This window comes from Notolepis coatsorum (genome assembly GCF_963971535.1).
Source record: "Notolepis coatsorum genome assembly, chromosome: 4".
NCBI lineage: Eukaryota > Metazoa > Chordata > Actinopteri > Aulopiformes > Paralepididae > Notolepis > Notolepis coatsorum.
In genome coordinates, this window is record NC_140168.1 from 684056 (window position 1) to 706467 (window position 22412).

The 22412-nt window shown below is 49.8% G+C and overlaps 1 protein-coding gene across 1 annotated transcript in view; it reads right to left on the reverse strand.

Moving 5' to 3' along the window:
- hspg2 (heparan sulfate proteoglycan 2) overlaps positions 1–22412 on the reverse strand; it is a 103632-nt gene that overhangs the window by 55355 nt on the left and 25865 nt on the right. The window contains exons 9-17 of the mRNA XM_084313299.1: positions 21986–22161; positions 21363–21490; positions 20445–20531; positions 14536–14588; positions 13722–13798; positions 13419–13559; positions 13047–13238; positions 10465–10569; positions 5536–5619 (exon numbers count right to left, since the gene is read on the reverse strand). Coding sequence (XP_084169425.1) covers positions 5536–5619; positions 10465–10569; positions 13047–13238; positions 13419–13559; positions 13722–13798; positions 14536–14588; positions 20445–20531; positions 21363–21490; positions 21986–22161 — 1043 coding nt within the window. The remainder of the gene's footprint in view (positions 1–5535; positions 5620–10464; positions 10570–13046; positions 13239–13418; positions 13560–13721; positions 13799–14535; positions 14589–20444; positions 20532–21362; positions 21491–21985; positions 22162–22412) is intronic.

Consider the following 22412-nt stretch of genomic DNA (forward strand, 5'->3'; position numbering starts at 1 on the left):
TATATCTGTACATATCTCTTACCTACTCTTACTAGTTACACTGCTGGCCAGTATGACTTACTACCATAGTGTCTTTATACCTGTATCACTGTACATATTAATACTATATCTATATCTGTACATATCTCTCACCTACTCTTACTAGTTACACTGCTGGCCAGTATGACTTACTACCATAGTGTCTTTATACCTGTATCACTGTACATATTAATACTATATCTATATCTGTACATATCTCTTACCTACTCTTACTAGTTACACTGCTGGCCAGTATGACTTACTACCATAGTGTCTTTATACCTGTATCACTGTACATATTAATACTTTATCTATATCTGTACATATCTCTTACCTACCTTACTAGTACACTGCTGGCCAGTATGACTTACTACCATAGTGTCTTTATACCTGTATCACTGTACAGTATGACTTACTACCATCGTGTCTTTATACCTGTATCACTGTACATATTAATACTATATCTATATCTGTACATATCTCTTACCTACTCTTACTAGTTACACTGCTGGCCAGTATGACTTACTACCATAGTGTCTTTATACCTGTATCACTGTACATATTAATACTATATCTATATCTGTACATATCTCTTACCTACTCTTACTAGTTACACTGCTGGCCAGTATGACTTACTACCATAGTGTCTTTATACCTGTATCACTGTACATATTAATACTATATCTATATCTGTACATATCTCTTACCTACTCTTACTAGTTACACTGCTGGCCAGTATGACTTACTACCATAGTGTCTTTATACCTGTATCACTGTACATATTAATACTATATCTATATCTGTACATATCTCTTACCTACTCTTACTAGTTACACTGCTGACCAGTATGACTTACTACCATAGTGTCTTTATACCTGTATCACTGTACATATTAATACTACAAACTCTGTACATACATCTGATTACACTCAGTAGTACTCTTTATATTTTATACCCAGTTTAATCACCTGTACATTATTGTATATTACTGTTGCACTTTGCCGTTTGCATTTGCACTCTGGTTGATGCCAAACCTCATTTCATCGCACACTGTACTTTATAAAGACAATAATCAAATCTAATCGAATCTAATCTAATCTGTGTCGGTTCAGAACAAGCAGCGGTAATCCCCCCACCCCCCCCCCCCCCCCCCCGACCCGAGGGTGCTGTTTGACCTTTGACCTCTGCCTAAATGAGTCAGGAACAGTTGATTATGAAATAATAAACAAGGGCTCCAGAGACTTGCACAGGGTTCTCTGGTGACACCCTCCCCCTGTCCTGTTAGCTCAGGTGTGGGGGGTTAGAGAGGGGGGAGGGAGGGAGGGTGTGGGGGGTTAGAGAGGGGGGGAGGGTGTGGGGGTTAGAGAGGGGGGGAGGGAGGGAGGGTGTGGGGGGTTAAAGAGGGGGGGAGGGAGGGTGTGGGGGGTTAGAGAGGGGGGGAGGGATGGAAGGTGTGGGGGGTTAAAGAGGGGGGGAGGGATGGAGGGTGTGGGGGGTTAAAGAGGGAGGGAGGGATGGAGGGTGTGGGGGGTTAAGAGGGAGGGAGGGATGGAGGGTGTGGGGGGTTAAAGAGGGAGGGAGGGATGGAGGGTGTGGGGGGTTAGAGAGGGGGGAGGGATGGAGGGTGTGGGGGGTTAGAGAGGGGGGGAGGGATGGAAGGTGTGGGGGGTTAGAGAGGGGGGGAGGGATGGAAGGTGTGGGGGGTTAAAGAGGGGGGGAGGGATGGAAGGTGTGGGGGGTTAAAGAGGGGGGGAGGGATGGAAGGTGTGGGGGGTTAAAGAGGGAGGGAGGGATGGAGGGTGTGGGGGGTTAGAGAGGGAGGGGGGGATGGAGGGTGTGGGGGGTTAGAGAGGGAGGGAGGGATGGAGGGTGTGGGGGGTAGAGAGGGAGGGGGGGATGGAGGGTGGGGGGTTAAAGAGGGAGGGGGAGGGGTGGAGGTGTGGGGGGTTAGAGAGGGAGGGGGAGGGGTGGAGGGTGTGGGGGGTTAGAGAGGGAGGGAGGGATGGAGGGTGTGGGGGGTTAGAGAGGGAGGGGGGGATGGAGGGTGGGGGGTTAAAGAGGGAGGGGGAGGGGTGGAGGGTGTGGGGGGTTAGAGAGGGAGGGAGGGATGGAGGGTGTGGGGGGTTAGAGAGGGAGGGGGGGATGGAGGGTGTGGGGGGTTAAAGAGGGAGGGGGAGGGTGGAGGGTGTGGGGGGTTAGAGAGGAGGGAGGGATGGAGGGGTGTGGGGGGTTAGAGAGGGAGGGGGAGGGGTGAGGGTGGGGGGTTAAAGAGGGAGGGGGAGGGGGTGGAGGGTGTGGGGGGTTAAAGAGGGAGGGGGAGGGGTGGGGGTGGGGGGGTTAGAGAGGGGGGGGAGGATGGAGGGTGTGGGGGGTTAGAGAGGGGGGGGGATGGAGGGTGTGGGGGGTTAGAGAGGGGGGGAGGGAGGGAGGGTGTGGGGGGTTAGAGAGGGGGGGAGGGATGGAGGGTGTGGGGGGGTTAGAGAGGGAGGGGGGGATGGAGGGTGTGGGGGGTAGAGAGGGAGGGAGGGATGGAGGGTGTGGGGGGTTAGCGCGGGAGGGGGGATGGAGGGTGTGGGGGGTTAGAGAGGGAGGGAGGGATGGAGGGTGTGGGGGGTTAGAGAGGGAGGGAGGGATGGAGGTTGGAGGGGTGGGGGTTAAAGAGGGAGGGGGGGATGGAGGGTGTGGGGGGTTAGAGCGGGAGGGAGGGAGGGAGGGTGTGGGGGGTAGAGAGGGAGGGAGGGATGGAGGGTGTGGGGGTTAGAGAGGGAGGGAGGGCTGGAGGGTGTGGGGGGTTAAAGAGGGAGGGAGGGATGGAGGGTGTGGGGGGTTAAAGAGGGAGGGAGGGAGGAGAAGAGAAAGGCTGAGGGTCAGGGGTCAGTGGTGGATGGGGTGCAGGAGTGGAGAGCAGAGGGTACAAGGGTGGAGTCAAGGTTTGTAAATATATAAATATATATATATATATTATTTTCTTTACAAGACCTCAATGCCTTGTCTCAATCAAGGACACTATAACAGAAGGAAGGGTCATCACGTCAGAACAGCAGCGTTCTATGTTCTGCTCGGTGCCAGTTATATTGAAGCCTGTGTTAAAATGCTAAATATACCAGCTATCTGAGGAAATATACACCAACCGATATATCAAATGTTAAGTTAGTTAACTAATGCAAACACATTGCAGATGATTGTGCCGTCCGAGGTAATAACCCGTTTAAACGACATAAACGAGGGGAGACGTCTGATGATCCCGTTCAACTCATGTCAAGTTTCCACACATGGCACCGACGTGCGCTCACACACGCTACACGCTAGTGACGTGATGACCCTGCCTTCTTTTTATAGTTTCCTCCTGTACGTCGGTGGAAAGCAATAGCCTACTGTCTGCGCAATCATTGTGACCGGTCTACTAGGCCATCTCACTAGTTTCAAATGTGCATCGTACTGTATCGTACTGTATCATACTGTATCATACTGTATCATACTGTATCATACTGTATCATACTGCATCATACTGTATAATACTGTATCATACTGCATCATACTGTATCATACTGTATCATACTGTATCATACTGTATCATACTGTATCATACTGTATCATACTGCATCATACTGTATAATACTGTATCATACTGCATCATACTGTATCATACTGCATCATACTGTATCATACTGTATAATACTGTATCATACTGTATCATACTGTATCATACTGTATCATACTGTATAATACTGTATCATACTGTATCATACTGTATCATACTGCATCATACTGTATCATACTGTATAATACTGTATCATACTGCATCATACTGTATCATACTGTATCATACTGTATCATACTGTATCTCATACTACATCATACTGTATCATACTGTATCATACTGTATCATACTGCATCATACTGCATCATACTGTATCTCATACTACATCATACTGTATCATACTGTATCATACTGTATCATACTGCATCATACTGCATCATACTGTATCATACTGTATCATACTGTATCATACTGTATCATACTGCATCATACTACATCATACTGTATCATACTGTATCATACTGTATCATACTGCATCATACTACATCATACTGTATCATACTGTATCATACTGTATCATACTGCATCATACTGTATCATACTGTATCATACTGTATAATACTGTATCATACTGTATCATACTGTATCATACTGTATCATACTGCATCATACTGTATAATACTGTATCATACTGTATCATACTGTATCATACTGTATCATACTGTATAATACTGTATCATACTGCATCATACTGTATCATACTGTATCATACTGTATCATACTGTATCATACTGTATCATACTGTATCATACTGCATCATACTGTATCATACTGTATCATACTGTATCATACTGCATCATACTGTATCATACTGTATCATACTGCATCATACTGTATCATACTGTATCATACTGTATCATACTGTATCATACTGCATCATACTGCATCATACTGTATCATACTGTATCATACTGCATCATACTGTATCATACTGTATCATACTGTATCATACTGTATCATAATGTATCATACTGTATAATACTGTATCATACTGTATCATACTGTATCATACTGCATCATACTGTATCATACTGTATCATACTGTATCATACTGCATCATACTGCATCATACTGTATCATACTGTATCATACTGTATCATACTGCATCATACTGTATCATACTGTATCATACTGCATCATACTGTATCATACTGTATCATACTGTATCATACTGCATCATACTGTATCATACTGTATCATACTGCATCATACTGTATCATACTGTATCATACTGTATCATACTGTATCATACTGCATCATACTGTATCATACTGTATCATACTGTATCATACTGTATCATACTGCATCATACTGTATCATACTGTATCATACTGCATCATACTGCATCATACTGCATCATACTGTATCATACTGTATCATACTGTATCATACTGTATCATACTGCATCATACTGTATCATACTGTATCATACTGTATCATACTGCATCATACTGTATCATACTGTATCATACTGTATCATACTGCATCATACTGTATCATACTGTATCATACTGCATCATACTGTATCATACTGTATGTTCTTTTATCTTCACAACTTTTTGCCAAACGTCATCCGACTAATTCTCCATAGTTTCCCCCGACATCTCAAACCTGGAACAAGATCACCGTGGGAACCGTGGGGAGACGGGGGGGGGTGGACGGGGGGGGTGGACGGGGGGGGGGGGGTGGACATGGGTACCATGGGGAGAGATGGAGGATGATGGGGAGGGAGGGGGGGTTAACCAGAAGTTAAACACACGGGCATCAAGAGGAGGGGATGGGCCCCCCCCCCCCCCCCTCCTGTGTGATGGGGAGGGAGGGGGGGTTAACCAGAAGTTAAACACACCGGCATCAAGAGGAGGGGACTGGCCCCCCCCCCTCCCCTTCCACCACAGAGTCGTCCCCGTTAACGTTACCTTGTCCCCTGTGTGCAGCGCCGGGAGCTGCCAGTAGAGCTGGTCGTCGGGGTGCAAGCTGAAACCTTTGTAGACCAAAGCGTACTAGGAGGCACAGGGGGGGGAAGGAGAGAGGCGTAAGAGAGAGAGAGAGCAGCACTACAGAGAGAGAGAGAGAGAGCAGCACTACAGAGAGAGAGAGAGAGAGAGCAGCACTACAGAGAGAGAGAGAGCAGCACTACAGAGAGAGAGAGGTGCAGAGACAAGCAGGCGGAGAGAGAACGGCAAGCAGGCGAGCGGCGGTCGAGGGACTAGTGTGACGGGAGTGAGAGCTCGTATGTTCAGCAGTAACACAAGTATTTTTTTCCTTTTTTTTTTAAGTACATGTTGTTTGTTTGCGGCGGTGGCTGTACGGTTTGATGACAGCTTTAAGGTCTCAGCCTGACTTATCTGACAAGTGAAACAACAGCTTCCATCCTGGGTAAATGCTATGAGAGATGACAGCTGGAGAGGTGTCTCTGTAAGAGGTCGTGTTTTAAACCCCTCAGTGGGAGGCTATAATTACAGACTGTTGTCAACAACCCATGCTCTCTCACAAGTGGACAATTACGGTAACACTGCTATATAACATCAATTAGTGGGCACTCATAGGAAAATACCACCCAGTCAAGCTGCGTATTCCTGAAATAACGCCCTCCCCGTTCTGTTTTCAAAAACGCAACACGCGTCCCACTTAAAACGGGAGCTCAATAGTCCCCTTTCTACAGCGGCGCTGTGAGGAATAATAACACTGCACAAGCCGATGCCAATAGGGAGGTGTAGTGGTTACTTCCTGGTCTATAGGGAGGTGTAGTGGTTACTTCCTGGTCTATAGGGAGGTGTAGTGGTTACTTCCTGGGCTATAGGGAGGTGTAGTGGTTACTTCCTGGTCTATAGGGAGGTGTAGTGGTTACTTCCTGGTCTATAGGGAGGTGTAGTGGTTACTTCCTGGTCTACAGGGAGGTGTAGTGGTTACTTCCTGGTCTATAGGGAGGTGTAGTGGTTACTTCCTGGTCTATAGGGAGGTGTAGTGGTTACTTCCTGGTCTATAGGGAGGTGTAGCGGTTACTTCCTGGTCTATAGGGAGGTGTAGTGGTTACTTCCTGGTCTATAGGGAGGTGTAGTGGTTACTTCCTGGTCTATAGGGAGGTGTAGTGGTTACTTCCTGGTCTATAGGGAGGTGTAGTGGTTACTTCCTGGTCTATAGGGAGGTGTAGTGGTTACTTCCTGGTCTATAGGGAGGTGTAGTGGTTACTTCCTGGTCTATAGGGAGGTGTAGTGGTTACTTCCTGGTCTATAGGGAGGTGTAGTGGTTACTTCCTGGTCTATAGGGAGGTGTAGTGGTTACTTCCTGGTCTATAGGGAGGTGTAGTGGTTACTTCCTGGTCTATAGGGAGGTGTAGTGGTTACTTCCTGGTCTATAGGGAGGTGTAGTGGTTACTTCCTGGTCTATAGGGAGGTGTAGTGGTTACTTCCTGGTCTATAAGGAGGTGTAGTGGTTACTTCCTGGTCTATAGGGAGGTGTAGTGGTTACTTCCTGGTCTATAAGGAGGTGTAGTGGTTACTTCCTGGTCTATAGGGAGGTGTAGTGGTTACTTCCTGGTCTATAGGGAGGTGTAGTGGTTACTTCCTGGTCTATAGGGAGGTGTAGTGGTTACTTCCTGGTCTATAGGGAGGTGTAGTGGTTACTTCCTGGTCTATAGGGAGGTGTAGTGGTTACTTCCTGGTCTATAGGGAGGTGTAGTGGTTACGTCATTGCAGTTTCCGGCCGGTCCACCATCTTGAAAACACAACGTATTTCCCCATTGCCCGTTTCTAAATCAATTTTAAAACAAATAAAGCATGAACATTGGCACGGTGTACCTTTCTGTCCGTATTCATCCACAATCTATAGCTCAACATGAAAATATGCGCAATTAATTAAAGCGTAAAAAATAATTTGCCGAATTTGATTTCAACCAAAAATGCTTAAACAATAATGTTAGAGATAAGAAGGGAATTCATTTTGTGCAAAAATGGAAAGCTTGCCAATGTTCATGAGGCAGAATTGTTACAATAGCCGATACTCTATTTTCCCAATGATAAATCTCTAAACGGGTGGGTGGACCTCGCGGGCGCTCCAGAGTGAAAGTGCTATCATCACGTTGGAGGGAAATACGTTGCAATTTCAAGCGAGGTGGACCGGCCGGAAACAGCGATGACGTAACCACCACACCTCCCTATTGGCTGTTAATTAACTAAAGTGCTCTTGCATCACGTTGGCGGCTGGGTGGCAGTTTCCTAGGCGGCGCACACAACGTGCCAAACGGGGACAATGCCATGCAGTCAGTGGGTCAGGGCGTCTACCTTGCTGCCGGCCCCTGAGGCCCCGTGAGGGGGGGACGTCTTGCTCACAACATTCTTGCTCTGTTGACCCTGTCGGCATCATCAGTGGTTCCCCCCCCGGCCCCCCCGGCGAGACAGAAACACAAACCAGTCAGCAACAGGACCGACGGAGACGAGGTCGGGGGATATTAAGCAGACAAAAAAAAACTGAGCAGAACCGAACTCTCACAATGTGTACCTGGAGATGCGGGGAGTGGCCTTGGGTCAAGGGGCGGGGCCCGGTCGGGGGGGCGAGGTTACGCAAAGACCACCGCGAGGAAGAGGAGGAGGAGGAGGAGGAGGAACTTGGGACCCGGGAAGACAAGGAAGAGGAGGCACTGGCTGACCGAGAGGAGGAGGAGGAGGAGGAGGAAGAGGGAAAGAATGGAGGAGAACCAGCTGCTCCGTGGGAGAAGTCAGAAATGATCTGCCAGACCTCTGCATCCAGATGTCCCGCCTCATCCTAAAGGAGGGGGAGGAGGAGGAGGAGGAGGAGGAGGAGGGGGAGGAGGAGGAGGAGGAGGAGGAGGAGGAGGAGGGGGAGGAGGAGGAGGAAGAGGAGGGGGTACGGGAGATGGGAGGAGATACTAAAGTAACCAAGGGATTGGCGGAGATGAAAGACGAGATGGCACTCCCAGACCTCCCAGCGTGAGGGAGCTACAGTGAACACACGCACGCTGGTTCCACCGGGGGGCATGCTGAGTCATGCTGAGTCATGACGCTCTCATCCAGGTCGACGCAAACAAACACACAGCGGAGCCCCCATTCAACTGAGTCCTGAGCCCTTCTGTATTGTGGTAGTGAAAGGTTAACCTTCTGTAGTGTGGTAGTGAAAGGTTAACCTTCTGTAGTGTGGTAGTGAAAGGTTAACCTTCTGTAGTGTGGTAGTGAAAGGTTAACCTTCTGTAGTGTGGTAGTGAAAGGGTTAACCTTCTGTAGTGTGGTAGTGAAAGGTTAACCTTCTGTAGTGTGGTAGTGAAAGGGTTAACCTTCTGTAGTGTGGTAGTGAAAGGTTAACCTTCTGTAGTGTGGTAGTGAAAGGTTAACCTTCTGTAGTGTGGTAGTGAAAGGTTAACCTTCTGTAGTGTGGTAGTGAAAGGTTAACCTTCTGTAGTGTGGTAGTGCAAGGTTAACCTTCTGTAGTGTGGTAGTGAAAGGTTAACCTTCTGTAGTGTGGTAGTGAAAGGGTTAACATTATGTAGTGTGGTTGTGAAAGGGTTAACCTTGTCATGTGGCAGTGAAAGGGTTAACCTTCTGTATTGTCACAGTGAAAGGGTTAACCTTCTGTAGTGTGGTAGTGAAAGGGTTAACCTTCTGTAGTGTGGTAGTAAAAGGGTTAACCTTATGTAGTGTGGTTGTGAAAGGGTTAACCTTGTCATGTGGCAGTGAAAGGGTTAACCTTCTGTATTGTTGCAGTGAAAGGGTTAACCCTTCGGTAGTGTGGTAGTGAAAGGGTTAACCTTCTGTAGTGTCATAGTTAAATGGTTAACCTTCTTGGGTGTCATAGTGAAAGGGTTAACCTTCTGCAGTGTCACAGTGAAAGGGTTAACCTTCTGCAGTGTCACAGTGAAAGGGTTAACCTTCTGCAGTGTCATAGTGAAAGGGTTAACGAAAGGGATCGTCGCTCTGAGGCACGTCGTCCGCGAACGTCAACAATCAAGACAACAACACGCTTCTTCGGTTAAGAGAAGAAAAAGACCCAAAAAAAAGTGCGCCGGCTCACAAGTCTGTTTGGAAAAGACACACATGCATACATGCACGCCACCTACACACACACGCACACACACATGCACACACACATGCACACACACACACACACGCACACACACATGCACACACACACACACATGCACACACATGCACACACACACACACACACACATGCACACACATGCACACACTCAAACGACATGCTGGTGCTCAAGCCCCTCCCCGGGGTGCTGATCGCTCCCCCACACCCAGAGACGGAGGGGGATTATCACCCACAGACGTCCCGGCGCGCCCTATAGACCTGTTCGCTGTTTACAAACATACCGCGTGCCGTTAGCCAATCAGCAATAATGGCTGAGTCACGTGACCGAGTCACCCCGGACCTGCGCGAGCTGCTGCGCCAAACGGGGCTCTATGGAGAAACCATGGCACCCCCCCCCCCCCCCCCCCCCGGACTAACAGCTGTTTCAAACGAAAAACGGCTGGATGTCATTTTTGCCAAATCAGCATCGTGGCTGTGAGTGTGAGTCTTTCACATTTTACATATCTAGCTTTGGCATGATGGATCGATTGTTTAGATCGCTAGCATGGCTTAACAAATGCAAATATATTGCTGTAGTCTGCCCCGTTGCTCTGACCAGGATTACGTTCCTTTCTGCCCCGGGTCTGCGGGCGCATATTTGTCACGATGACGTTGGCGGCGAACAGGTCTATAAAAGCTACCGTGTTAGAGGATGATTAGCCGCGAGAAAACAGCGGCGGGGTTATTGTCGTTAAACGTGCCGGTGGTTGTCAGTGGGTGGCCACGGTTATCCACGCAAATAATATACCAAGTACCTGTCTAGCCCTCTTGGCCCTGGCTCTGCCCGTGGGCTCAGAAGCCATGATGTTCCACACGTTAGCATCCTTCCTGAGCTGCTCCCCGGGCATGTGTGAGGCCCTCTAGTGGTGTGGATAAAGCAGGGCATGTGTGAGGCCCTCTAGTGGTGTGGATAAAGCAGGGCATGTGTGAGTCCCTCTAGTGGTGTGGATAAAGCAGGGCATGTGTGAGTCCCTCTAGTGGTGTGGATAAAGCAGGGCATGTGTGAGTCCCTCTAGTGGTGTGGATAAAGCAGGGCATGTGTGAGTCCCTCTAGTGGTGAGGATAAAGCAGGGCGCGTGTGAGTCCCTCTAGTGGTGTGGATAAAGCAGGGCATGTGTGAGTCCCTCTAGTGGTGTGGATAAAGCAGGGCATGTGTGAGTCCCTCTAGTGGTGTGGATAAAGCAGGGCGTGTGTGAGTCCCTCTAGTGGTGTGGATAAAGCAGTGCGTGTGTGAGTCCCTCTAGTGGTGTGGATAAAGCAGGGCGTGTGTGAGTCCCTCTAGTGGTGTGTGTGGATAAAGCAGGGCATGTGTGAGTCCCTCTAGTGGTGTGGATAAAGCAGGGCGTGTGTGAGTCCCTCTAGTGGTGTGGATAAAGCAGTGCGCGTGTGAGTCCCTCTAGTGGTGAGGATAAAGCAGGGCGTGTGTGAGTCCCTCTAGTGGTGAGGATAAAGCAGGGCATGTGTGAGTCCCTCTAGTGGTGAGGATAAAGCAGGGCGCGTGTGAGTCCCTCTAGTGGTGTGGATAAAGCAGGGCGTGTGTGAGTCCCTCTAGTGGTGTGGATAAAGCAGGGCATGTGTGAGTCCCTCTAGTGGTGTGGATAAAGCAGGGCATGTGTGAGTCCCTCTAGTGGTGTGGATAAAGCAGGGCGCGTGTGAGTCCCGACATGACTCGTTTACAAAGACAGGGTAAGTGGCCCGAGTCGCGGGGGATTCAAATGCAATGTTGTGTATGAAATGTCTACGTCTGGCGTAGGAATTTGTAATTAGAGGTTGTTTAGAAACCGCTTGCGGAAAGAAATCCATGCTAACACACTAATCATTCATCCAGCAGTCATTTATATTGCATACTAATCTTGTATAAAGAAAATGTCAAGTATATATACTGTACCATAATGCACGAACACACGCTGTAAACTCAAATGCCAAATCAAGGCAATACTCTCGTTTGAAACGTGCCAGATGATGCTGCAATCCAGTAACATTTAAAGGTGCGGTAAAGTGGTGTTTCTTTGTGTGAAAATAAGTGGTTTACATGTTAAAATAATATCTCTACATTCCGAGTGTTTGGTCAGTAACATGGGTCTCCCAGTCCCTCCGCTCTGCAGTAAACAGCCATCACTGATACAGAGTGTCTGGTCAGTAACATGGGTCTCCCAGTCCCTTCACTCTGCAGTAAACAGCCATCACTGATACAGAGTGTCTGGTCAGTAACATGGGTCTCTCAGTCCCTCCACTCTGCAGTAAACAGTCATCACTGATATAGAGTGTCTGGTCAGTAACATGGGTCTCCCAGTCCCTCCGCTCTGCAGTAAACTGGACATCTTTTTTCTGGTATCCCGTTCCCACTTTATCCAATCAGGAATGAGAACTCCACACTCAAATGATGTGCTTTAAACATAAACGTAAAAATAATCTGCCGACTAGTGCAGTAGGAAATCTGGTTTAGCAAGATTTCTCTAAATAAGTACAAATATGTAGGTGTTCTGTCTCCTGATTGGATCAAGTGGGAACAGAATACCAGAAAGACCCATGTTACTGACCAAACACTCTATATCAGTGATGGCTGTCAGAATGTAGAGCTATTTAACACTTTTATTTGCACAAAGAAATACCACTTACAGCGTCTTTAATATCATACCATATATTCACATCACTCCACAACATCACAAGCACTGGCCGGCTTTACCTGCTCCGCTCGTTTCATACGGGCGAACAAGGGCTCCTGTTGTGAAGACCGAACAGGCAAAAAGAAAGAGAGCTCGTGTAAACAACTGTTAAGACTTATATAACAAATCTCGACATGGTGTAATAGCGTCCCAGAACGTGTAGGAGGAGGATACTGTTTTTTTTAGCAGATGGGGAGAAAAAAAAGTCTCAAAGCAAATATTTTTACATGCAGACTGAGAAAAGCTATTTGCATGATGCGGCTTGAAAAGAAAAGCTGGCCGGGGTTTAAGGATGAAAGAGAACCAGTGCAGCGTCGGAGAGCGGGCGGCAGATAAAGCGTCGGCGGTGGTCTACAGGGTTTGGAGAGACACACAGTCCCGGCTCAACGGCAGCCTTGAGGCGTGAAGGAGGCGCTCCTTCCAGAGCCTCGACTGCCCCGCTGGAAGACCTGGAAGACCCCCTGGAAGACCTCGACTGCCCCCCGCGTGACACTGACTCCTTCCAGAGCCTCGACTGCCCCGCGTGCCACTCACCTTGTCCCCCTGGAAGACCTCCACTGCCCCCCCGCGTGACACTCACCTTGTCCCCCTGGAAGACCTCCACTGCCCCCCCGCGTGACACTCACCTTGTCCCCCTGGAAGACCTCCACTGCCCCCCACGTGACACTCACCTTGTCCCCCTGGAAGACCTCTGGCAGCTGCCAGTAGTGAGGCTCCTGTCCCAGGTAGTCGAAGTTGGTGTAGGACAGCTGGGTCCCCTCGGTGGACACCTCCACGGTGAAGCCGGTGGAGATCCGGTTGGTGCGCTGGCGGTTCACCAAAGCGTATCCCTGGAAGTTCCCGGGAGCAAACACCGAGGACACCTGGAGGAACGGACGGGTGAAACAACGTACGGGTTAGGGTTAGGAGAGGTGCTGTCTCTCGTAGGCCTCACCAGGTCTCTGTAGTAGGGTTAGGGTTAGGGTTAGGGTTGTAGGCCTCACCAGGTCTCTGTAGTAGGGTTAGTGTTAGGGTTAGTGTTAGGGTGTGGAGAGGTGCCTCACCAGGTCTCTGTAGAAGGCCGAGCTGGAGCACTGCTGGGTGACACCCATACAGAAACAGGACAGGCAGCCATCTTTGTTGTCCGGGCTCAGGTGGAAGGTTCCGGACTTACAGCTGGAGCAAGACGGGCCCTCGACGTTCATCTGCAACACGACGCCAATGAAACTCGATTAATAGGGTCGCATATAGTTTGATCTAACCTGCCTTTTGAAGCAGACGAGAGGATACTAAATTCTAACGAACCGATAGCTAAGCTGTTGGATCTAATTCTTAAAGAGTTTTTGTTTGTTTGTTTGTTTGCTTACCCGACAGCGGCAAACACCACCGTCGCAGCCTTCGCTGCCTCTCTGGTCGCAGTTGTAGCAGTCGCCTGGAACCGTCCCTTAGAGCAGGAATTATTGTTTTATGGAACAGTTCATTCAAACAACAGAAACGTGTCTAACTTCCTCAGGAAGCATCGACCAGAGCCCAGGCCAACTGACGTCACAAACCTGATGTGAACTAGGCCAACTGACGTCACAAACCTGATGTGAACTAGGCCAGCTGACGTCACAAACCTGATGTGAACTAGGGTCAACTGACGTCACAGACCTGATGTGAACTAGGCCAACTGACGTCACAAACCTGATGTGAACTAGGCCAACTGACGTCACAAACCTGATGTGAACTAGGCCAGCTGACGTCACAAACCTGATGTGAACTAGGCCAACTGACGTCACAGACCTGATGTGAACTAGGCCAACTGACGTCACAAACCTGATGTGAACTAGGCCAACTGACGTCACAAACCTGATGTGAACTAGGCCAACTGACGTCACAAACCTGATGTGAACTGGCCTTTGGTTCAACCCAAATGTAAATTCTGACATAGGAAAAGGTTCCCAGAACATTTTAACCCTTTCACTACCACACTACCAAATGGTTAACATGCTACTAGAACTGTGACTTCCGAATGTTCTGACGTCGATACTACAGTTTAAAGACATTTAAAGTCATTTTACACGTGTTTGGCTCTGGCCCCAGTGGTCAATAGCCGTCTAATCTGGACCACTTAAAAGGCCAGACAGCGAGGCAACAGCCTGGAATGAAAACATTTATTTTTTGGATCAACATACGTACCGACGACACACTTCTGCCCGGCTTGAGGGTTACCACTGTATCCTGCAGAGCACCTGGAGGGAAGAACAGCCAACTCGTTAAGATCAATATTTTCATTCAAGGAGGATATGTGTTTTTAGACCAAAGAACAATGAGGCAGGAAGCTGGGAAGGCTGATACACTTGATGATGAAACCCGTCCTTAAAAGAACCCCGGCCCACCGAAGACATCCTTCATGAACAAAGGACGTTGCTACTCAGACATGACGTGTGATGCACCTACTTCCCAGAACAAACTCAGAACCACAGACTGACACCCAGCCCCTCCAACGAACCATAAAACCAATGACTCTTTTTTTCCCCCAAAAAAGAAGAGATGATTAAATATTGCCAGCGTCGGGAGAGGGATAAAGCTTAGCTAATGTTTTAAACACTCAACATGTGGCATTATGTTGATCCCATCTCTCAAACGAACGTGGCACAGATGGAACTGAGGAAGCCCTTTGCACAGAAACAGAAACATTAACATAAGCAGAAGCAGGTTTTTTCTTTCTACCAGGATTCAACGAACTCTAAAGCGAATGCTTCAAAAATGCAGAACTGAGACCTGAAGAACCGAAGCAGCGTTGATATAACTACTAGGCCGATCGCTCGGCACCCCGGTATCGTGGCTCGCAGCGCTCCGGAGAACCCCTCCATCCGATCGACCTCTCACCCGACACTGCGGTTTCTCTGGTGGGTACACCCCCGGCCAAGTCGGTCGGATGAACGGTTCTCGAGAAAATCGAAGGAAAACCGGTTCCTTCCATTTTAGTTCAGATTATGCGGAAGGGAAACTGAATAGGCATCATATCTGTGATCATAGTGAAGAAAGGAGCCCATAGCACCAAGCAAGCGATGGTGCTGCTTCCCAGACAGAAGCAGTGGAGCCCCCCGCAGGACGTCCCGAGCAGGACAGCTGCCCTCTTGTCTCAGTCTTACCTGTCTCCTGGCAGCTCCGACAGCCCCAACCGCCGCCGCCTTCGATGGAAACTTCAGTGCTATACGCTTGGTTTTTGGGGAAAAACCTGTTCATGTCTAACTTTCTGAGATGCTGTTTATTATTAGTATATATATATATATATTTTTTTTTAAAGCCTGTCAATCATTGTCGTTTTGCAGATTCAGATGACTGTCATCAGGTGAACAAAACAAGAGAACAAACGTCAAAAGGAGATAATAGTCGTGAAAAATCCGGTACATTTAAGACTTTTGAGAAAAACAAACATCAATTAAAACAAATAAAGAAAGCATTTAATTATACAAATTGATTAAACATAATACACAAAATGATATAACATAATTTTTTTTTGAAAAAAATGTAAATAAAAGAAACGCATTTAATGTTTCATGTCCTGGAGAGATGAGACACTGGGACGGTCTGGAGATACGGGTCGACTCGCTCCAGATACTTCACTGAGGGTGTGAGTCACATGACACGAGTGAGTGATACAGTAGAGTGATACACATGTGTAATTAAACAGTACGACAAGGGCTTATTGACGAAACGTGGCCATTTAGCAAATGATCGAAATGGAACCAATCTAAAAAGCCACCAGGTTTAGATGGAGCATTATGTCAGCGTCCTGGAAAAACATTGTATCTCCTCCACCTCTCGCTGTTTGTCTCGGTTTTCCTTTCAAGGACAGTTGGCAGCTCAGTCCTCTTAGTGTTTTTCTTTATTGAGACGGAGAGAAAGAGAGTGGGTGGTGACGAGGTTCTGGCAGCAGGGAGGTGACGAGGTTCTGGCAGCAGGGAGGTGACGAGGTTCTGGCAGCAGGGAGGTGACGGTCCTTTGCCACAACGCTATCTCTGTTGGCGTTCACACAGAGGACAGATAACGGCATCAGTCGTCATGTGCGGGTTTTCCTTTGGTCGGTCGCTGAGAAGCGCGGCCGGCAACCCGGAGATAGAAGGTTTTTCCGGCACGCCGACGGTTATTACTGCTGAGGAAGCTTTGTCCGTTTTTAAGGCGAGACTCCACCGTGTGCTAGGAGCCTTTTTACCGATCACCCTGTGGGGCCTGATGAAGAGGGGGAGGTGATCTCTGATGAAGAGGGGGAGGTGATCTCTGATGAAGAGGGGTAGGTGATCTCTGATGAAGAGGGGGAGGTGATCTCTGATGAAGAGGGGGATGTGATCTCTGACGAAGAGGGGGAGGTGATCTCTGATGAAGAGGGGGAGGTGATCTCTGATGAAGAGGGGGAGGTGATCTCTGATGAAGAGGGGGAGGTGATCTCTGATGAAGAGGGGGAGGTGATCTCTGATGAAGAGGGGGAGGTGATCTCTGGTGAAGAGGGGGAGGTGATCTCTGATGAAGAGGGGGAGGTGATCTCTGATGAAGAGGGGGAGGTGATCTCTGATGAAGAGGGGGAGGTGATCTCTGATGAAGAGGGGGAGGTGATCTCTGATGAAGAGGGGGATGTGATCTCTGATGAAGAGGGGGAGGTGATCTCTGATGAAGAGGGGGATGTGATCTCTGATGAAGAGGGGGATGTGATCTCTGATGAAGAGGGGGAGGTGATCTCTGATGAAGAGGGGGATGTGATCTCTGAGGGATGGACATTAATGTATGTTTCATGGTAACACTTGAGGTAGTCAGGCCAAAAAAAGATTTACTTTCTTTGTATCTTTTTTTCTCCCTTTTTTTTCTTTTTTACAAATGAGATTCTCTACAGCTACTGTATCTTCATAGAATTTGTGCAATTGATTTGACTGTCATAAAATGCAACTTAACACGTTGAGAAGAATTTAGAGTGTCCCAAGCTTGCTGGCAAATATATATCTGGGCCGCAGAAAATGTCATACTTTTCATAATTCATAATTTCATAATTTTGTATTTTGTGAGTTTGCTCAAAATATTCGCACAAACTCGCAACATGCGATCGCACGCCGACCACGCCACACGTGCCACGTGATCGTACAATTGTATGAGTTGATTTTCTGCGGCCCAGAGCGGGCGCCAAACAGTGGCGTGCCAGCACGCTGTGGTGGATCATCAGCATACGATTACACATCTGCAGCGTTCATTAGCTCCGCCTCCTCTCAAACATTACAGTCAGTACCTTCATGAAGTTTACATCCATAGATATTGTTGCAGAAATACATAAATACCAGGACCTCACAGCCTGCAGATATAAAAAATTCAATATACAGTATATACCAGTATATATGTATGTACAGTATGTGTATATATTTGTTTTATTACTCCCTAGTTATCAGGGATGATTCTAATAGGAATGGCTAGCCTTCCTAAGACAACATGGAGAGAACCATCTTGTCTCCCCCGTTTAGACTTGTGGTCTCCTGTTAAGATCTTCAGAAGGTCTTTAAAGTTTGACTTCTGAGGCTTTGTCTTCTTTTTCGCTTGTTTACTTTTAGACGGAGTCGTTTCCGGCCTCTTGGCAGTTGTAGTCCTGGTGGTAGTTTTAGTTTTAGTCTTCTTGGTGATCGTCTTCGTGGGCTTTCTCGTCGCCGTGACGGTGACTTTGACGGCGTTTGACTTGGGTTTCCGGGACGTCTGCGCCTTGTGAGACGGCGGGATCAAGGCGTACGTGTTGCCCTCGTGCCTTGTGGTCTTTTCCCCGCGTCGCTTGGAGTTACCCTTGCTTGGCCTAGACAGCTCCTTAGGAGGGATCTCCGTGTCTCTCGCGCCCTGCTGTCGAATCTCCTTTCCATCGTGTCCGTCGGACATTAATGAGTTTCGTCTTCTCTCTTTCCCCTTAGCTTGAACGACGGCATCTCTCTTATTGGCCTGGACCTGCGATTTAGACGGTGCTTTGGATACTTTCCTCACAGGCTTTGGTTTGTGAGACGGTGGATCCAGTTGATATTTCGTGGTCGCTGCTTCTGCTTTAGCTTGCCTTGGTTTCGCTTTATTTGGCTTCCCCACCGGCCTCTTCGCTTCGGGTTTCGCCTTCGGTTTGGGTTTAGGTCTAGAGCTAGTCCTCGGTTTACTGAGAGTGGTCTTGGTCATTGACCTTGCGCTGACTTGACCTTTGGACCTAGTGGCTGATTTAGGTGTTGCAGCCCTTCTGGCCGCCGGGGGCGTTGACCTGGTGGTGGCGGTGGTCGATTGCTTGCGTTTTCTACCTCCCTGCGTAGCCGCGCTGGGTTTCCTCACGGGAAGACGTGGCCTGGGGATGCTTTTGGGTACCGTGGCTCTACCGCTCAGGGTCTTCTCTGTAGGCTTACTGATCCTGGCTGTGGGGCGTGACGTGGTATAAGCGTACGGCACCGTGGCCGTGGTGAGCAGGAAGGGCGCGGCCCTCTTCTCTTGGAGAGAGCGGGCACTGTGTCTGGAGCGCTTGATCTTGTTCATCTCCTGGGCGAGGGCGGTGAAGCCGTCGATGAGGATCTCCAGCCGCCCCTCCAGCCGGCTCAGGCGGGACTCCACGTCCGCGTAGCCGCCCTCCAGCTCGCCCACCTCCTCCTTCTTGTCCCCGCCGGCCAGCAGCAGGGTCATCAGCCGCTCCAGCTGGCCGCTGAGGCGGCTCTGCTGCTCCTTCATGGCCCGGATGCCGTCCTTCATGTCCAGGGTGTTGACCTCCAGCATGCTCAGGCGCTTGTTGAAGGTGTTCAGGTGCAGCCGCAGCAGGTGCTGGAAGCTGGAGCTTCTGTCCCCCGGGCTGACTGTGAAGCGCGGAGGGAGTCTGGGCGCCGACCTGTTGGGGGTGACTCGGACCAGGCCGGTCGTCGTGGTGGATCGGACGGGCTGGGCTCTGGTGGTAGACCTGGTGGTAGACCTGGTGGTAGACCTGGTGGTGGACCTGGTAGTGGACCTGGTGGTAGACCTGGTGGTAGACCTGGTGGTAGACCTGGTAGACATTAACGTCCTGGTAGGGATGACCGCTGTGGCTATGGCCCGCGGCGTGGTCACCGGCGACTCGTAGTCTTCGTAGTCCTCGTAGTCCTCGTCGTCTCCGCTGCCGTCTGACCGCAGCGCCCTCTCCAGGCTGAAGTTGAACACGGCGTCCGCGCCGCACCCCACAGGCAGGAAGCCCTCCTGGAGCGGATCCCCGCATTTGTCCGAAGACGCCGTCTTTCGTCTTAACGTCAAAACATTAGAATCAGAACACGGCACAAGACAAGACGGGGGTCAAATAATCAGAAGACGGGATATCGATAAAGAGACCGGCGCGCCTTTACATTACCCAAGTCACCTCGTCATCTTTGCCGTTGCCGGGAGCGGCAAAGATTGGTCAGACAGATGGGGAGTTTTCCTCATAAATGCCAGCTCCACATTTATGCCTTAAGAGACCGAGCGTGTGAATAGAGTCAAGGCGTGAACACAGATCACAGTCGCCAGGCGGCTTCTAACCTCTACGACCAGCGAAGCACAGAGCGGGAGCAGAAGGCCGTCCTGCAGGAGGCTTGTAGTGAAGAGAAAGCAGAGAGGAGAGGAAAGCAAAACCCAAAGTTGGCAAAAGGACTCCTCAGGACTTATTTGTCGCTACACATCAGCCACTGCACAATAACCACGTCATCATATCTTTTACCACACGCGTGAATCCAAAAGAATCCCACAAGAGAAGAACAAAGTGTTCAAACATCAGAGCCAACCCAACCCAACGGAGGAACACCTTTTTACCGCAGCGCCGCAATGGGTGGCGTTGATTTGCTTCCCCCATCCCCCTCCGAGGCGGTCGGTCACCACTCAATCACGACTGGGCTCGGAAACACAAAAGGGATGCAAAATGGCATGCTTCTGTCCCTCTCCTGTGAACTGAAGCCACCGGGCGCTACCTACCGCCAGCAGCCAGTTTACCCCCCAGCTTGGTCCCCCCAAACCCTGAGCAGAGCGTCCAGCCGACCCTGAAGGGAAAGACCAGAGACGATGTGGAGGTGGAGAAGGAAAAGCATGGGGGGGGGGGGGGGGGGGGGGGGTCTTACCTCTCGCAGCGCCGGCCTGTGTAGCCGGGGGGACAGTTGTCGCAGGTGGGCTGGCCGTCGGACTCCAGGTAACAGGACTGGGAGAACCTGCAGCAGCGGTGGAGCACAGAGAGGCGTGAGGGCTGCTCCTCTCACTGAGCCACCACAGCGCCCCCCAGAGCATCTTACCGGTAGTGACACCATATTATTAAAGGAGCACTTCGCCAAATATCAACGCAGATTTGTTTAGCACACAATCTCACACACACACACACACACACACACACACACACACACACACACACACACACACACACACACACACACACACACACACACACACACACACACACACACACACACACACACACACACACACACACACACACACACACACACTGTTTTGCACACGTTGGTTTAGTTTGACGGCTAATGAGAGTAAAAAAAGGTGCAGATGAGGGTCTGTCCTAACGGTTATATTATACGTTACAATAAATATAAGCAATAAAAAGTAGAAGTATATACACAAGGTCTATATTTAAAGGAAAACTCCAACATTTTGGGAAATTAGCTTACCGTCTTCTCCAGAGAGAGACAAGAAGATAGAGACCAGTCTCCTCTCTCTGTGCGTTCAGTAGAAAGCTATCTGGCTGCACGTTAGCCTAGCTTAGCACAATGAATGGAAGCGGACATGACCGGTTAGCCTTCGGGAGAGGTGTTAGTTAGTGTTAGTAGGACAATGGCTACCCGGTCATGTCCGCTTCCATTCATCGTGCTAAGCTAGGCTAACGTGCAGCCAGATAGCGCTCTACTGAACGCACAGAGAGGAGACTGGTCTCTATCTTCTTGTCTCTCTCTGGAGAAGACAGTAGGCTGATCTCCCAACATGTTGCCGTGTTCCTTTAACTTCCTAGCTGATCTTGTCAGACGTGAACTCACTGGTCGCTGGGGGTGGTGCCGGGACAGGGGCAGGGCTGGCACGCGGGCACACCCCCCGTCAGAGGGCTCCCGTAGAAACCAGGCAGACAGCGCTCGCACCTGGGCCCTGCGGTGTTGTGGAGGCACTGCTACAGTCAGACAGACACACACACACACACACACACACACACACACACACACACACACACACACAGACAGACAGACAGACAGACAGACAGACAGACAGACAGACAGACAGACAGACAGACAGACAGACAGACAGACAGACAGACAGACAGACAGACAGACAGACAGACAGACAGACAGACAGACAGACAGACAGACAGACAGACAGACAGACAGACAGACAGACAGACAGACAGACAGACAGACAGACAGACAGACAGACAGACAGACAGACAGACAGACAGACAGACAGACAGACAGACAGACAGACAGACAGACAGACAGACAGACACACACACACACAGAGAGAAGAGAGAGCGAGAGGGGTTGAGACCACGGAACACTGGAATATTCCCTGGAGTGAAAGTATGAGTTTCCACATGTCGGGACATGAGCACATTCCAGAGGCAGAGATCAAAGAGGAGGAGGGGGAGGGGTTCGGCCGCAGCGCTCCTCACCAGGCAGGCGCCCGTCTCCTGGTCGCAGCCCCCGGCGTGGCCGTTGCAGTCGCAGCGCTCGCAGGTGCCCAGGTAGAGGCCGGAGCCGGTCCGGGTGTAGCCCGCATCGCACTCCTGCGGAGAGGGGAGCAGAAACACCTCAGGGGGGGGGATCATCTGTCGAGTCCCCCCCCCCCCTCGAGAGAGATCTACTGGATCATCGTGTCGAGTGTGTGTCCCCCCCCCCCTCGAGAGAGATCTACTGGATCATCGTGTCGAGTCCCCCCCCCCCCCCCCTCGAGAGATCTACTGGATCATCGTGTCGAGTCCCCCCCCCCCCCCCCCTCTAGAGATCTACTGGATCATCGTGTCGAGTCCCCCCCCCCCCCTCAAGAGAGATCTACTGGATCATCGTGTCGAGTGTCCCCCCCCCCCCCCCTCGAGAGAG